General features: G+C 48.3%; 1 protein-coding gene across 4 annotated transcripts in view; it reads right to left on the minus strand.

Moving 5' to 3' along the window:
* Window positions 1–18,382, minus strand: part of LOC138453356 (glutathione S-transferase-like) — an 812,433-nt gene that overhangs the window by 192,925 nt on the left and 601,126 nt on the right. For all 4 annotated transcript variants that reach the window (XM_069606105.1, XM_069606107.1, XM_069606109.1 and 1 more), the window contains one exon: window positions 9,264–9,405. In XM_069606105.1, coding sequence (XP_069462206.1) covers window positions 9,264–9,405 — 142 coding nt within the window. The remainder of the gene's footprint in view (window positions 1–9,263; window positions 9,406–18,382) is intronic.

Below are 18,382 nucleotides of genomic sequence, written 5' to 3' on the forward strand. Positions count from 1 at the left end.
CATATTGGTAGATTTTAAGCACTCATTGCAGAGATCTGTGTTCAGTTGCAAGATTACAAAACCAGATTCCAGTAAGGCTAACTCAGCCTTTACTATGTCTGAAGTTGATACCTGCATGCATATGAATTTTGTTTTGTAGCTCATCAGGTGCTATTATCAGCAATCTACCTGCACCAGAAAGCACTTGCTATAGAAACAAACACTGCATCAGTATGGTGAAGGTCTATGAATCGGTTTCTTCAGACGGGTGGTTGTAAACCCTAGGCAGACACTCCCAATGATGAGCAGAAAGTGTAAGACTGGAGAGGTGATTAGGTAACCTACTTTGAATCTGTGGAACCAAAGAAGTCATTCATGTATCCTGGCTTTGCCAGCAGAGGATACCTTGGTCCTAGACAAATCATTGTATGTTGATAACAATATTGTGCTGTCTTCTGTGAAAAGGTCTGCCTTCTCACACCTGGTGGCATTGTTAATTCATTACCTGATCTTTCTTTTTCTAACGGACGTTTGACTGGAAGGGGCTCTAGACCACCAAAGCATAACCGTCGCAGGCCTCAGGCAAGCATATTTTTAAGTCTGCTCATTTGACAGAAAAGCGGTTTGCTTTTTCGTACAATTCAAAGGATTATCTGCACATTTATATATAATTTTACAAGCCTATGTTCTGGGCATATTTAAAGCTTTAAAATGCAAAAGAAAAACCCAGATAAAATCTTGCAAGATCACATCAATTATAATGCTGGTACTCGTATACTTCCTTTGATGGAGACAATGAAGCTAGAATCCTTCTCATTTTGCATAATATGACATACCATTTTGTTTTTTTTTAAAAAGGTTCATGGTAAGAACTGGAAAAGAAAGTGATAAAGTGCAGGAATTTCAGAGTGGGCGCAAACCCCAGTGTAACATCTTAACTCTTTAATCTCGTATTGCCTAACTTGTCAAAATTACCAGTCCCTAAACCTTTCAAAATTGTCACCCTTCAGAGTGATTTCATTCTCAGGGCATCGGCTTCAAAAAAGCCTCACTCATGGTTTCACTGGCTATAGTGTTGCTTCATCTATGATAATATATGATAAATTGCACAACACAGCCACTTGTCTTTTTGCTCCCTAATGGCAACACCACTTGAAAACCATGTCGGTCTTCTAATTTCAGTCCGTATGGATACAGACACCTTCCTGGTACATTCTAATCATCATCCAGTATATATACACAATGATATGTGTAGCTATCTTATTGCCTCCAATTTGTCTCCACTACCCATGCTTGGGTACTTCATTCTGTGAAGCAGCTAATCACAGTCGTCTGTCTATTTTGGATTATTGCACCTTTTTCATGTGATCTGTTTCCTTCATTTATATGGCCAGTATACTTTCCAAATGGCTGCTATTCATAAAACGTGCCTATGCTAGAACCCAAGAACCCTTATCGTGGACTACTAATGTGGCCCTTGAAATGCGATTTGTTTTTTTCTGATTCTAGCAAGAATGAAGAGGGTAATGGAACTGAAAGGGAGCACACATGCTTATTTTGATCGCTGCTATTGGTGATGATCGCAATGAGGGGGGCGCAACCAGATATTCAGATCCCTTAATCTTTTGGTTTGTGGGAGGGGGCCACAAAGGTATATGTGCCCCAGGCCCCAAAAGTGCTTAAGATCGACCAGTACATGAAGGAAAATCATAACGGTGCTCATCAAGATAACTCAACAACATAACAGTCCTCCGTACAAAATTCTAATCTAACCTAACCATGAACCTATCTTCAAAAGGAGACAACACCAATAGACTTTGGGGTATTGCAAAGGGTGGCTGCTGGTTTTTGACCCATCCTAATCATATCCCCTCTTTAAAAAGGACCGGTTCCCACAACTCCAGTTCAGGGCATACAGTTCTTGTGGGGCTGGAATGTTGTCCAGAGGTTCCAGCCCCAAGTCTCTTTCATGTCTCATCCCCTTTTAGGGTTCTGTCAGTCTTTCTTCCTTATTACTCCAAGGGTACTCCAAGGGCTTGTCGCTTTCCCACTCTGGGGCTTTCCCCTCCTTTCCACTCCCCACTTTGGAATTCTTTTCACTTTATCCACTCAGGGGAGTCTTTCTCTCCGTGTTCTGGGCTCCACTCTGGTTCTCCTCACTCGAGTGGTCTTTCCACTACCCACTCTGGGGTTTTCTCTGTTCCTCCCCACTATGGGGTGCTTTCCTTTCTCACTCCCAACTTTGGAGGTAGATCAGCTTCCCCCCACTCTTCGGTTTCCCTATGTGTCTCTCCACTCTAGGGTGCTTCTCTTGCTCTTGCCCACTTGGGAGTAATTCTTGTTCACTCCCCTCTCCAGGATCCTTCTCTTCCTTTCACTCTTTTCCACCAACTTCTCTCTCCTGTGAAGCCACTGTGTCCCAGTGATCTTCGCAAAGGCCAGGGATCAGGTCTCTTTCTGCTTGTTGCAGAGCTGCCTATGCAACTATACAACTGGGCTCTGCTTTTGTCTGTCAAGGATTGGCCCCCTCGCTCTTGCAGCCTTCCAGGGCTGTTCTGGTTGGCTGGTGACTGTGTTCTATGGCAGCCCCTCTGGTGCACCTCTGGCTCTGTTACGCCGACACTGACATTCCCTCTTTATCCCTGAACACACCTCCTTTAATCTCCTTTGAGAGGTTGAACTCTGTGGGGCCTTGTGACTCCCCTTTGGGGGGCAACGATCCCAAAAGGGTTGCAGGGCCCATGAACTGCTGAAGGTGTAATAATTGGTTTTCTCAGGTAGGATCCTCATGGGGGCTGGTTTACTCGTTCTTTCTTGGCTTCCAAATGAAATTGGGCACAGGTAAGGTCAGTTTTTACTGAAGGGTGTCTAAGATCATGCTAAGTACCAGTCCCTATTTACCCCAGAAAGGTGGTTTGTAATGCGGGGGCGGGTGAGGCAGTGACCTACATCCCTATTGGGGACTCTCTCCCCAAAGGGGAGTCAACTCCAGAGGGATCTCGCTTACCCTGTCCCCTAGGAGGTGTAAAGCATAGTGGGCTCACCTCCCCAGCTCCTAAAACGGTGGTTCCCCCTTGGGGAGAGGCAACAATCTCCCTGGATCCATCACATACCCCCTGCCATTGGATTGAAGCCCCCCTCTAGTGTGGTTGGAATCTTAGTCAGGACTTCTTTCCAAATCCACTTGCAGCCAGTCCTTCCTCGTGGAACTACTGCCAGGAGGACAACAAGGAGTACATCACCTGGGCTACTTCCTTGGAGGCAGGGTGAAGAAAATCTTGAAAATGAGGGAAGTTCAGGGTATACATTCCTTAGTGGACTGGACTGTTGTCCAGATGTTTCAGCACCAAGTCTCTTTCCATCTCCTCCCCATTTAGGGCTATGTCAGTCATTCTTCTGCTTCACTACAGGGGTTTCTTAATAGCCTTTCCACTCTGGAGCTTTCCTCCTTTCTATTCCCCACGCTGGGGTTCTTTCTGCTGTTGCACACTCTAGGGAGTCTGTCACTCCCCGTTCTGGACTCCTCTCTGGTTCTCCACACCCTGGGGCACTTCTCCAATCTAGGGTGGTTTCCTTTCTCACAGCCCACTTTGGGGTTTTCTCTTCTTCTCCCAAATTCTCGGTTTCCCTTCATGTCTCTTCACTCTAGAGCACTTACCTTGCTCATTTCCTACTCTGGGGGTGGTTCTCTTGCACACTCCCCCCTTTGGGCTGCTTCTCCTGCTCACTTACCCCTGTGGGTTTTTTTCTTGGTCACTCTTTTCCACTTGCTTCCCTGTCTCGTGGAGCCACGACATACATGAATGCCTCAAGCAGTGTTCCTTGGTAGGGCTGGGAGGGGGCAGGGGGGGAATCAGGATCAGGTCATCATTCTTCTCGTCACACAGTGGCTATCACAACTATTCAACTGGGCTCCACAGTGGGCGGGCTCAGCTTCCTAGGTCTCGCAGTTTGGTCTCAGCAGAGGTGCTTACGTGACATCTCAGCTGGGCTTTGCTGATGCCGTTTGAGGGTCGACTCCCTCGCTTTTGCAGCATTCCAGAGCTGCAATGGTCGGCAGCTGAGTCCTGCGGCACCCGCTTCATGCCGTTCAGGCCAAGTCACGCTGAAACTGGCGTTTCCTCTTTCTCCCAGGCCACACCTCCTTTTATCTACTTCCAGTGGTTGAAGTGAGCGGGAACGGTCGGGAGCGGTGCTCCTATACTTTTTAAAATTAACTTATACAGTTCCTATAATTTTATTTTAAAAAGAAACCATTCCGGAATGGTTTTGTTTTAAAATAAAATTATAGGAAGAAGTTGAAACCTTCACTTTCAGTGCACTGCACTGAACGTTCCATTAAACAGCAGGTGCAGGTGTTTGGGGGGGGTTTACTGTGTGTGGGAGGGGTTGTGGCAATGGGGTTTGTGGGGAGCAGGGGCAGGCCAGCAGGGAACATAGTTCCACTACTTCTTTTCGTACACTTCAACCACTGTCTACTTCACATTGTTGAACTCACAGGGCCTGGTGGAAGTTTGACGATTGGTTGTCAGAGGGAGACTCTTCCTGGGGGCTGGTTTACTCAATCCTCCTTTGCTTTCAAAGCAGATTGGGCACAGGTACGGTCAGAAACCAAGTTAGCCAAGACTGAAGGGTGTCTACGATCATGTTAAGTACCAGTCACTATATACACCCCACAAAGGTGTTAATAGGGGGCTAGATGGGCACCTACATCCCTACTCGGACCTTTGCTCCCAAAGGGGAGTCACCTCTGGAGGGATCCCACTTACCCTGTCCCCTAGGGGTTGGGTGTAAAGGATTGCCATTTTAAGGGTGTAGAAGCCCTGGCGTTTTAGAATTGCATTAATAAAACGATGCTGGTAATCATCTCTGAAAGGGTGGTCTGCTAGACAGATGCCCCTATTATTAAACTCCATGCCAAAAGCATACTGTACACCTGCATCTTTATGCATCAGTCTACCAGACCTGCAGCTTCTGATTTCCAGTGGCACAGTGCAGGTTCAGAGGTTGCAGGAGCCCTGTTTGACAGAAGTTGTGACAGTAAATTCACGGCAATGCAGGGGTCTTATTTATTTCTGCACCTCTGTTTCAACACCATAATAAATATCATAAACTACTACCTGGTGGCAGGGTAATCTTAAAGTATACGCCAGGCATAGATTTTGGTTTGGTTTTTGGTAGTTAATTATTAAAAAGCTACACCTGACTGTAACACACACATCAGCAATGTGGGCCCAAGGGTTGTGTGTATTCTCGACAGCCCCTCTCTGCTCAAACAGCAGGTCAATGGGCAGGAATACTATGCCTCTTTGCTCTTTTGTGAGATCAGGTAACATCTCTGTCCAGCAGGAGCCACCTGGAAAACAAGCTTCAAAGGGCACACCCTAAATAAAGGGAGAGCATTGCACCAGGCCGTTGCTTACCAAAGAACCTTTGCAGTACAGGTTTGGGGAAGGGGCAGGTTTAAGCAGACAGAGCGGAGTGTTCCTCCATCTTGGTTTTTTGTGGGCCTCTTTTGTTCCTGTCTCCTATACAGAAAAGCACTTTGTGTATGTTGCCAGGAGGCAAGTCACCAGTTACCTAAACTGGGATTGGATCCCTCCGAGGAGGCTTGCTTTTGTGCAATCCTAGATGGTCTTTTGCAGTTATAGGGAAGGGATCTTCTACTCCTTAGTCTATTCACTTTTGAATCTTAAAGGACAACAGAAGAATTCATCTGGATCCTGCTGGGAGAGCAGTCCTCCCCAAAGACCTGTGCCAGAGGTGACGGCAGATGCTCCAAGGCAGAAGCAAGGTCTGCTCTCTACTGACATGTAATTTGAATGTGTCATACTCTAAAATGGTGTAATGAGTGAGTGAGGAGCCATCACTGGCTTCCTTCCCCTCTTTTTACCTAGACAGGCTTGAAAGTCTTATGTATAAATATGGAGTCTACCTTCTTCTCATTTTAATATGATTTTTACCAAGTGCCTGGAGATACAAGCAACATAGTGCCTTACATAGACAGGTAAACCCTGAAAGCACTATATACTGGAATGGTACATAACACACAATGAAACAGCTTAGCAGTAAGTGTAATGTTCAACATTTCTACACTGGCCATTCTGCATTGCAATGATACAAATGTGCAATATGCAGCCCTGTTCTTGGAGAATGGTAAACATCCATTTACTATTATTGAAAGGGAATTTTTATGGTAGCTCACAAGAAGGAACAGTATGACCTAGCCTTGAGGAAGCCATGAGCTTCCGTACAAGAAAATTCAGTGGGGTGATAAGATGTACCATCCAAAATCACTCGCAGCCATTTCTTCAGGGACATGAATTCAGCGCATTCCTAGATGGCTCTCTGACTGCAAGTGCAGACGTAGCTGCGTCAACTGGTGTAACATCAGTGAGAGAGAATTATACAACAAACCTATAAATTGCGCCAGCAACTATTGGAGTTAGGGGTGTGACAAGACAGGACATTGGAGCCACTGCCACATAGGAATTCATTGGGAACCACCAACAGACGACTAACTGTCAAAGTCCATCACAGATCCAGCATTAGGGGGTGCCCATACGCCAAAGTAGGTATAAAGGTGGCCATCAGACTTCATTCTGGAGGCTGCCAGGATAGGCATGCAGATTGGATAAGGACTGTCCTGCAAGAGGCCATCCTAGGAGAAGCAGTCGATAAATGGCTCATAACATGTTAAATTATGTATATGTTTCCTGGAAATATATATTAGCATTCAAAGGGTGAACTAGATGCAAGGATTTGCATTAGATTTGTTTTGCATTGGGAACCTTTCTTGCATTTCTGAATGCACTTGTCTATAATAGAAAGTGGTGCTTCCAGCATCCATGGCTGAGGAGTTGGCTATATTTTAATGAATGCATTTAATGCCTTACATATTAACTGTGCCCTGATGCCTGAGGGTTTGTGTGCACTGTACAAATGAAAAAATAAATAAAATATATAAATAAACTGCTGTTTGCATTTAATCTGATTTGTTTAGTTGCTGAACATTTCTGAAATAGTATGTGGTACACAGCCCTGTTATTCATTTATGATACTTTGGGTACACAAGTGATTGCAAAAGCCTTCTGAATTATGCTATATGATCTGTAGGAGAGTAGTTATCATGTGTTATTAACTTAACACCTGCTCTCAAATAAAGTGTCCTTTAGTATTTTGCTTCACACTGTGAAAGTGATGTGTGGTTTACATCATTCACCATATAGGATATACAAGCGTCTTGCATTGCATCTGGTGTTTGAATCCGATATGATTAATGGGGTGGCAGTTACCATGCGTTATTGAATTAGCACCTGCCCTCAGAAGAAGAGAAAGCTATAAGCTTAATATGTGTGCTTAAGTGTTTGAAATGCTGTGATCGCATTAACTGAGTTGAAATGTTCTTTTGGTCTTAAGTGGCTTTTGGTTTTGAGAATTGTCTGAAAAAGTGGCTTGTATACTTTTAATAATAACATGTTTTGAAAATACAAAGAGAATAGTCAGTGCATTTTCTTGAGTTCATATTTCATTTGATTGATATGCTACAGTCTGAAAATGAATGCCATATTGTCCAGTATGTGTTGTTCACTTTTGAATGCATTGCATTGAGGTACTACAACGTGAAAGGCGTGTCTGAATTTAACAGTGCCTTCCAGGGTTGGATGATTGTGCTTAAGGTGGGCTAGAAATAACATTCCTTACGAGTATTATGTAAGAGGATGCTGACTGGCTTCAAGAACTCATGAAAAATAAAATGAGTTGATTGTAGGCATAATAAGATTGCACTTCCAGGCAAACAGACGTCTGTTTACATCTGGGTTCTGTAATCTATGCTGTCTGTCTTTTAGAGCGGATGCTAGCTTTCGTCTGTGAATGAGTTACAGGTGGGGATATTTTCGTATCCCCGTTGGATGCAGCATTTCCTATGCTAGCTGGCATTTTCAAATAGAAAACACAACACTACCTATTTCCCAGGGCACATTAGGGGGCACTGCTTCTGGAGCAAGGCCTGCCTCTTTGCCAGCTGCACTGGTACACAGGCCCCTCACTGTAGGTGCTAGCTAGCCTCCCCTGGGTGGGAGTGAAGGGAACAAGGACCCATCTTGTCCCAGAGAGCCCAAACTGGGACACACCACACCAGAAGAAGCAAAGCAGCTGTTTTCTACATTGCTCTTAGTCCAACCACCATTGACCATCGTCTACCCTGTGCAAATGCCTTTGAAACATCAGGACCCATAGAGCTGCATTTGTCACTTCTTCAAACGCTATTCATGCATTCCTCGAAACAGTTCACTACCTCATTACACCAGCTGAGGGCCTCCTTGGCTCAAAAAAGAAGCGCTATTGCAGAAGACTTCAAACAGTGCCTCAAACCACCAGCATCTTCACTCACCAAAAGCTTGACTGTCAAACCAACTCTGATGGCGCCTGCATCGTTCAAATGCTGCATAGAACTGCACAGAGCTTCGCCTCAGCGCAGATTCCCTGTCTGGATAACCACGACTCTGCAGCTGAATCTGGAACGACCCACTCGCACAATGTGGAAATGCCTGGTTTGACACCATCGAACCACCAATAACTGGGGAAGAACTGGTCAAAAGTTAATTATTAAAAAGAAAGGTACTGTTGAGAGGCCCCAGCCTCCTTGATCCACTTTTGGGATCTTAGAGACTGCTATGCGACCCATTTGCACCTTTCTCAACATAGATATTGTTTGGGATTTGTTTTTCACCTGTTCCCTGCTACATTACCCAGAGTGCTTGCTACATTTAGAATATTCTGTGTTCTTTCCACAAGGGTGGTTTTTGTTAGTGTTTTATAGTACAGTTATTGCATATTGGTGCGCTTAATTAAAGTACCACAGAGGTAGGACCAGCTTGTTCTTGGGTGATTTGATCTATAAAACCTTGAAGAAATGGGAGGAAAACTACATAAGGAAAAAGGTGAACATGCTGGAATTACAAGCAACAGTTTGACAGAAGGCCAGACTGAAAGTCAGGTATGAGGGTAAAATGGTGGCAATCTAGGCATTCCCCGACACAATACACGGGAGATCAGTTAGTGTCCTAGTGCAGTAGCAGAGGTTGCTTGAATCAGGTTGGATTCTTTGAATGTTGAGGACAGAATCAGCATAATGCAGCAATGATGAGCACAATGATTTACACAGCAACTTTTAAAATAAATATGAAACATTTCCTACTTGCTGGTCTTAAGAGTTTTGAAGCCGAACACTGCACTGTGCTCTTTCGATGGCTTTGTTAAAACAGCGCAGTATTCCATACCTTTTCGTACACTGGGAAATACCGTGTGGTGGCCTTCTCCCACATGAGCTTTAGTCGCATTTCATGGTCATCAGCTGATAGAAAGGGGAGCATTATCACCAGTTCCATCAAATCCGATGTTCCTCCAACAAACATGTCAATTCTACACAAAATACAAAAGGGTTATTTTTAATTATTAGTAATCCGCTCTCTACATTCTATTTGAAGATTGCTTTGGGTTTTTCCAGGAGATGGACTTCCACCAAAGATTGCGAGAGATACAAGCATAAATTGAGACTTTGATTGATACATTGGGATGCCGCGCATTGTAGAAATGCCCCTGCACATATTCCCTTTGCCTAGCTGCAGAAAGTATGCAAAAGTACCAGAAGAAGGAATGCAAGAACCCTTTTGTTCAATAACCCACTTCCAGGCAATCAAAGGCTGCTTCTGTCCAGGGACAATAAAAGCACAAAAGGCTTGAACAGGCCAGCTGCCTAGCCCAGTTGAGTAGAGTGGGGGAACAAGCAGACCAGGCTGCAATAACTACACCTGCAGCATCAGCCATCAAGTCGATAACACAGGGTGCATTCGTGGAATAGCATAACACTGAACATGGAACAAGTTTGCACCTCTACTAAAATTCTGCATCGAACCACTGGATGTGCCATTGTGCATACCCTATGTATCTTAAATAATGTTTGAAATGGTCCGGGTCACTTGGACAGGTTATGTGACTGGGTCCTACACAGCGCAACTACTAAGCAAAAACAAAGAGGTGATGGCTGGAAGGTTTAGAATTAAACTTAACCACTGGCATTGCTCTGGGCAACCCTCCAGACCACCATCCTTTGCCTGCCAAGCCATTACAGAAGGGGAAAGACCATATGCAAATCAGGCTTGGCCCCACCTCAAAAGGGGCAGTCCAGCCCGAACTGCTAGGTCACATCCCTTCTGCACGAGACCACAAGCATCCCCAAACACGTTTTGCCATTGTTGGGGCTCATCAGTGAGGAGTAGCTTGGGTCTCTAGGCCCAGCAGGCACGGGACCCACGTTTGGGCATACCCGTCCCACTCGGGGTGACAAAGCAAAAACAAAGAGGTGATGGCTGGAAGGTTTAGAATGAATCTTAACCACTGGTATTGCTCTGGGCAACCCTCCAGACCACCATTATTTGCCTGCCAAGCCATTACAGAAGGGGAAATACCATATGTAAATCAGGCTTGGCCCCACCCCAAAAGGGGCAGTCCAGCCTGAACTGCTATGTCACATCCCTTCTGCACGAGACCACAAGCATCCCCAAACATGTTTCGCCATTTTCATGGCCTATGGCTACTGATCAACTTACATTTGAAAGAACCATCAATCCTTTATCATTGTGTTCCTCTCCCAGTCGCAACTCATTGTGTGTGTATTGTGTCAAACAAGAATGTATTAAAATTTTTATTTCAGTAGATCAACAGCACTTAATGTAACAAATCACAATAAAACTCCATCAATATGTACTGAAATACATCTCCCCCACCTGCAATCATAGCCCCCACAAGCATAACAATGAAAGGAAGAGTAAAATGATCATCTCCAAGTTCACATACAGCTAGTACGCACTGCTTAAAGTAGCAAACCTTGGGACTCCCAAGATGCTGCCAGGGTGGTAACATCGGGCTAGCTCCCTCTGCGCCCCCGGGGCCCTTCCACAAAGCACAAAACATGGAAATGTCCCGATCTGAGCCAGTGTGGCGAGAAAAGAGAAACAGCGCCCTTGGAGCAGTAGGATAATCGTGATTGCTCAGTGACCAAGACTTTGGTCCTCACTCTCCCAGGGATGGGCTCAACCCCATCCTCTTTAGGATTTACCAAAGCCCCCCCCCCCTTTTTGCACAATCACTGGGACAAGGAAGAGGGTGACTAAGAGTAACCAGACTAACTCCATCACATCGTACTGGACATGTCCCGTTAATCGGGTCAGGCAAAGTCATGCACTTTACCCTAAGTGCATACACCCGATACCAATTAGCTCCCCTCACCCGAAAAAAAGACACACGGAACACGAAAAAGAGCAGAACTTCCGGGACGAGAACTGCAGGCTGAAAACAAGGCTTCCCTACTGGAGGTGGTTGCCTCAGACAGATCCCGACAGACACGTGGAGAAAGCCAGATCTCACAAGGGAAGATTGCATTGTGTTCCAAAGATGGCAGCAACTCTCCTGGGTGAACAGCACTGTTGGGGAGGGGAGGACAAGCCTGTTGTACTAACCTTGGCTCGAAAATTTAAAAACTGCAAACCAAGAAAGAAGCACACACAGTCGGTGCATTGGCAAGCGACTTAAGAGACTGGTGTGTGTCAAAGTGAATGAAGTAGCAATATCATATCACAAGTGAATGCTGCATGCGTGTGGATGAGACGCGAAGAAAGGCAGACCCGTGAATGAACTTGAAAGTAAAATACAGCTGCAAGATCAGCAATACTAAGTAACAGAGTTGTACTGTGAAAGGAAGTAGCCCATTCGCAAGTCTCAGTGCACGGTGCATTGCTTGAAGCTAAAGGGTGAACAAACAGCAAGAGTGAAAGTAAATAGTGAATGTTAAGTCGAAGTGGTCCTGCGGTGGTCTGTAACAAAAACCCACGCACATTCAAAAGACTTCGACATCCGAGAGTTGTCCGCACCCGATTGTGGGAGACCCGAAGTGTATTAAGCATGGGGAAGGGAGCCCACCTTGCAACTTTGTGTGAACTGCATCGTGGGAGGTCTGAGCCCTGCAGAGTGGGACCTACGAGAAGTGTGTGGTGAAAGGTCTGAGCATGGCAAAGGGGGACCTTTGTAAACATTTTGGTTGAAACAGTATTTTGGAAGTCAAACAAAGCAACTGTAAATCTGGAAGGCCAGGGGGGCCTCGATCCACGGTTTTGAACTTTGTACTGTGTTCGAAGCTGAGCCAGAGTGTGTCATCCTGCCTCCAAGGATCGCCTTACCCCGTGAGGCCTAACGTGGGGAGGAGAGCAAGTTCAGCCACATTATCATTTGAACACTGACTTTTCCTTTTGCATACATTTTCTCTTTGTACACTTTTTGTATAAGAGATAGGGCAGGCATTAGGTTTTTGTTAGCATAGGCCATTTTGATTTGACAGACTCCACTAGGATTGTTTTATTTATCGTTTGGTGGTCAAGACTACTCTCATCTTAGCTATAGGGCAGAAGAACAAGTTACTCTCTTACCTGGTAACGTTCTTTCGATGGGATGGTCCGACGACGTATTCCATATCTATGACAGTAATCACCACAGCTGTGCTGCTTCAGAAAATCTTCGGCGTCTGCGTCCTGCGTCTATGACGTCGATACGCCGCCCTCAAGGACCTCCTCTGACGGCCGACGTCACTGGATGTTATAAGTAGGACGCACGACGCCCGAAGCCTCAGTTGTGGTTTTGTTCCCAGAACGTGTGCCACCAGTCTTCTGCCAGTCTGACACACAAAGCCTTGCGGAAACGTAAGCTGCAATCGCATTAGAAATTCTGTAGCGGGGAAGGTAGGGAGGGAGCGATATGAAATACGTCGTCGGACCATCCCATCGAAAGAACGTTACCAGGTAAGAGAGTAACTTGTTCTTCGAGGGGATTGGGTCCTCCGACGTATTCCATATCTATGACAGACTCCCAAAGCAGTACCAATGCAAGGAGGTGGGAAAAGAATTTAGAAAACAGAAATTTAGAATGCCCAATCAAATTGCGGAGTAAAGGACTGCCTTGCCAAAGGTCAGATCCTGCCCCCAGATGGAATCGAGGGAATATTGACGTACAAAAGTATGTACCAAAGCCCAGGTGGCTGCATCACAGATGTTTCGAATAGGAACACCCCTCTGCAGGGCAGTAGAGGCAGCCATACCCCTGGTAGAATGGGCCCGTAAGCCGACCTGTGGGTCCTTACCCACCAAGCGGTAACACTCGGAGATAGCCAAAATAAACCAGCGAGACAAAGTCTGTTTCGTCACAGCCTGTCCCAAACGCTTTCCAGCGTAACCAATGAAGAGCTGATCGTCCATTCTGACCCGGGACATGCGTGAAATATAAAAGCTTAACGCTTCTCCTAGGATCAAGCCTATGGAGCCTCTCCTTACCATGATGTGGAGGAGGATAAAACGCCGGAAGAACAACCTTCTGGCCTAAATGAAATTCCGACACCACCTTCGGAAGAAAAGGAGGACGAACTCTAAGGACATCCCTGTCCTTATGAAACACAGTGAAGGGTGGCTTAACTAAAAGTGCCCGTAACTCACTCACTCTGCGAGCGGAAGTGACCGCAACCAAAAATACAGTTTTAAGAGTTCACAGTCTCTAAGGGCATGAATGCAAAGGCTCAAACGGAGCACCCATCAGAAACTTGAGAACAAGGTTGAAATCCCAACCGGGCACCTGGAAAGGTGACGGAGGGAACACATTAGTGAGCCCTTTCAGAAACTGAGAAATTAAAGGAATTTTAAAATAGGAACACTCTTCAGACGAGCGCTTAAATATGGACAGCGCCGCCAGGTAACCTTTAATGGTACCCACTTGAAGGCCCCTGTGGGCCAAAGAAAGCAAAAAAGACAGAACCGTGGGAATTTCACATGCAAAAGGATCCACATTCTTCACCCTGCACCAGTCGTAGAACTTTCTCCAACGGCAACGGTACAGGGACTTCGTTGCGTGCCTTCTGACCGAAAGCAACACCTCCATCACGTCTTCAGGGAGATCCCAATCCTTATACCTCAACCTTTCAGAAACCAATCATGAAGGTTGAGGGACCTGACCTCTGGATGGAGAATCTGACCCCACTCCCGTGAGAGCAGATTGTCTCGGTAGGGAAGACGACGTGGAGGGCAGATTGACAAGTCGAGAAGGTCCGGGTACCACGTCCTCCGGGCCCACGCCGGAGCAATGAGGATCATCCGGGAACCGAACCTCCGTAACCTCCGCAGTACTTGCAGGATGACGGGGACTGGAGGAAGCGCGTACAGCAGTGGGAATGACCACTCCACCACGAACGCGTCTCCTAAGGCTCCGTTTGGAGGAACTTCCCGCGAGCAGAACCTCTCGCACTTTCGGTTGACACTGGAGACGAAGAGATCCACTTGAGGGGTCCCCCAAAGGGCGAAGATCTCCAGGAGAATCTCCTGAGCCAACTCCCACTCGTGAGAGATCGTGCTCTGCCTGCTCAGAGCATCCGCCGTCTCGTTTTCGTCTCCTGCCAGATGAACTGCTGAGATCGAAACTTCCTGCTGGATTGCCCAGAACCAGAGCTGCATCGCCTCCCTGCACAGAGGAAGTGACCCTGCCCCCCCCTTTTTGTTGAGGTAGTGCATGGCCACCGTGTTGTCCGTTAGGATCAGGACATTCTTTCCTCGCACAGTCGGCAGAAAAGCCTTCAGGGCTAGCCTGACGGCCCTCAGCTCCAACAGATTGATATGGAGTCTGGACTCCGATGGAGACCAACGACCGCTGACTGTCAACTCGTTGGCATGTGCTCCCCATCCCGTGAGGGATGCGTCCGTCACGATCGTCACCTCTGGCCAGGGCAGCCAAAATGGAGCCCCCCTCATCAGATTGCCTTCGTCGGCCCACCACAGAAGGTCCTGGGCGACCGAAGACGCCACCTGAACAGGGGCCGGCATCCTGCCGGAGGACTGATACTACTGGAGCTTGAGTGCCCATTGCAAAGATCTCATCCGCAACCTGGCCTCTGGCACCAGAAGAATGCAGGATGCCATGAGGCTGAGCAGTCTCAAGAACTCGAACGCTGAGAGAGTCTGGGCAAGTTGAAACTTGTGCACCATCTGCTGAATGTGATGAGCCCTCACCTGGGGAGGAAAACACTGCCCCAGGGACGTGTCGAGCACAGCTCCGATGTACTGGAGCCTCTGAGTTGGTGTCAAATGGGACTTCTTTAAGTTGAGGGAGAAGCCCAGCTTGTGGAGGGAGTGGCAGGTGACTGACAGATGATCCAGGACTTGCTCGGGAGAGCGCGCCCTGATCAACCAATCGTCCAGGTAGGGGTAGACGTGAATCCCCCCCTTTCCATGAGCTTGGTGAAGACCTTCGGGGCGGAGGTCAATCCCAACGGCAGGACCCGAAACTGAAAGTGCGAGTCGCCAACCGCGAACCTCAGGTACTTCTTGTTCTTTGGATGGATTGGCACATGAAAATAAGCGTCCTTGAGGTCGAGAGACACCAACCAGTCCTGAAGTTGAAGGGCCTGGAGGACTTGCGAGAGAGTAACCATCTTCAACTTGTCCTTCCTGAGGAGTTTGTTCAAACCGCGCAAGTCCATGATGGGTCTCAATCCCCCGTCTTTCTTGGAAATCAAAAAATAAGGGGAATACCATCCCTTGTTCCTCTCCGCTACAGGCACCAGTTCTATGGTGCCTTTCTCCAGCAGGGATTGAATTTCCTGCGCAAGGAGCGGATCTGGACTCTTCAAAGAAAGATTCCCCGGTGGATTGTCTTGAGGCCTCTGCCGGAAAGGAAGACAGTAGCCGTGGGTTATGATCTCCAGAACACACACATCTGAAGTAATGACGCGCCACTCTGCAAGATGCTGCGCCAGCCTTCCCCCAACCGGCGAACCATGGGTCATGGCCTCATGACAGAGCTGAAGCGGCTGCGGCATTGCCTGAGGGCAAAGAGGCAACAGCCCAAGCGCCCTTGGCACCTAGAGTACCTTGTTTTTCACCTCTGGCACTCCTACGGTGGCCCTTTGACTGACAGCTCCTCCCGCTTTACCAAAGGATGAATAATAACGAAAGGAACCTCCCCTCCATTGCTGTCCCCTAGGACGAAAAGGCGGAGGTTGTCGAACTGCAGCGCCCAACGACTTCGCTGCAGCTTTTGAGGTCTGAAACTTCTTAAGGCTCTCATCATCCTTGCTGCCAAAAAGATGTTCCCCGTCAAAGGGCATATTGAGGAGCCGGGCCTGCACATCAGGAGCAAACCCCGACTTCCGCAACCACGCAAACCTGCGCATCACGGTGCTCGCCGCCATGGACCGGCTGACGCAATCTGCCATGTCCAAACCTGACTGAACGGCCTCACACATGGCATCCTTGCCATCCTGAACCATGCCCGTTCGTCCCCTTCGGGAATACGTTCAGCTGCCAAGGAAACACAGTTCCACAGAGTGTTCGTGTAACGTGACAAGGCATATATGGAGTTGGCCGCCTGAAGCGCCATACCCCCTGCAGAAAACACTTTCTTCACCCAGCAGTCAAAACGCTTGTCGTCCCCATCAGGAGGGATGGTAGGGTACGATGCCTGCTTTGCCGGGGCCGTAGCCGCCTGCACCACCAAACTCTCCAGAGTAAGGAGCTTGGACAAGTAGCAGGGGTCACTACTGGCTGGGCGGTATTTTCGCGGCAAAGACTTGCCCACTGCCGGGAGACTCTCCGGAGCAGTCCAAGCCGCCGCCACCCTCCTCTCTAGAGCCATATGAAACGGCAGTACCGGGTCAGTTGGCGGCCAATGTCGAGGATATCCGTAAGGTCATCCTGAACAAGCTCCACCGGGGGAGCAGACCATCCTAAGTACTCGGTGACCCTCGACATAAGGCGCCGGTACGAAGAATCGGCATGAGTGCCAGGCTCAGGCCTACAAAACTCCACCTCCGGAGAGGTGTCCAGCCCACTAGCATCATGCAGGGACTGTCTCAGGTCGTCAAACTGGCTATGGCCCGAGAGAATCTCGTCTGGCACCGTGTCAGGCACCATGCCATCATCAGAGCCCTCATCCACCTCTGAAATAAACTCCAGATGGCAGTAAGAAGGCACAGAACTTGAACCAAAGCCATGCTTGATCTTGGCCAGATCCGTTCTAGGTGGTTCCCCCGAGCCACGGGGTACCCCCGTCGACACAGCCTCGAAAGGCGTCGAGTGAATCGGCGGCGACGCCTAGCGCGGCGTCGACAACATCGACGGTGCCGACACAGTCCTCGAGGCTGGGGCTCCCGAGCGTGTCCCTCGACAGCCGGAACGCCGATGGCGTCGACGGCTTCTTCGAAGGCAAGCCCTCGAAAGAGTCCGTCGACGACCTCAGCGTCGACGTCTTCCGGGAAGACACCACAGGTTCACACAGTCTCGAGCGCGTCGAGGACCGGGACCTGGACCGGGACCTGGACCGGGCATGCCGAGAACGATTCCCCTTGTCCGAGCGGGACCTTTCCCGCGAATCGTGACGATCACCCGAGCCGGAAGGCATGCGAGCGGTGTCTCTCAGCTGATCACAACCGACCTCACTCGGAGGCGCGAACGGACCAGTGCCCTGCGATTCGAGAATCGCCAACATTTTCTTTCCGATGGAAGCCCATTCCTCCGGTGTCGCATGCTTGGTGGGGTAAGCGACGCGCCGACGGGCGGAGTCCTCGGATGAGGATGGGGAAGGCGATGATGACGGTGCTTCCGGGAGTGCCTCAAAGAGGCAGAGGAGTGGCGAGACCGACTCCAGGATCGAGACCCACTGGACTTCCGACGACGACACGGAGAGTCGCCCTTCGAGTCGTCCGTCGAAAAGCCCTCGACTTCCAGGGCTTGGACACCTTACCTACCGATACCTTCATGCGCTCCCGCAAGAGTTTCGACGTGAGCGACTGGCAGTCGACACAGTCATCCATGTCATGGGCCTCCCCGAGGCACCAGAGGCAGGTGTCGTCCGAGTCCGTGACCGACATCTTGGACCCACAGTCCCCACACCTCTTAAAGCCCGGACGCGGTGTGGAAGACGAGGTAGATATCTTCACAAAGAAATACTTCACAAATACCAAACAGGTTCGAAGAACCGAGAAACAACAGAAACTCCAAAGAGTCGAGGTGCGCCGAGATCTCCGAAGCGAACACATTCGCAGAAAAAACGGAACTGAGGCTACGGGCGTCGTGCATCCTACTTATAACATCCAGTGACGTCGGCACATCCAGTGACGTCTGCCATCGGAGGAGGTCCACGAGGGCGGCGTATTGACGTCATCGACACAGGAGCCGAAGATTTTTCAAAGCAGCACAGCTGTGGTGATTACTGTCATAGATATGGAATACGTCGGAGGACCCAATCCCCTCGAATATGAGTTTCTCCAATCCCAACATTTTTAATAAAGGTTTTACAAATTGTATCCATTGTG

The sequence above is a fragment of the Ambystoma mexicanum genome, chromosome 4p (genome assembly GCF_040938575.1).
Source record: "Ambystoma mexicanum isolate Mex_15411 chromosome 4p, UKY_AmexF1_1, whole genome shotgun sequence".
Taxonomy (NCBI): domain Eukaryota; kingdom Metazoa; phylum Chordata; class Amphibia; order Caudata; family Ambystomatidae; genus Ambystoma; species Ambystoma mexicanum.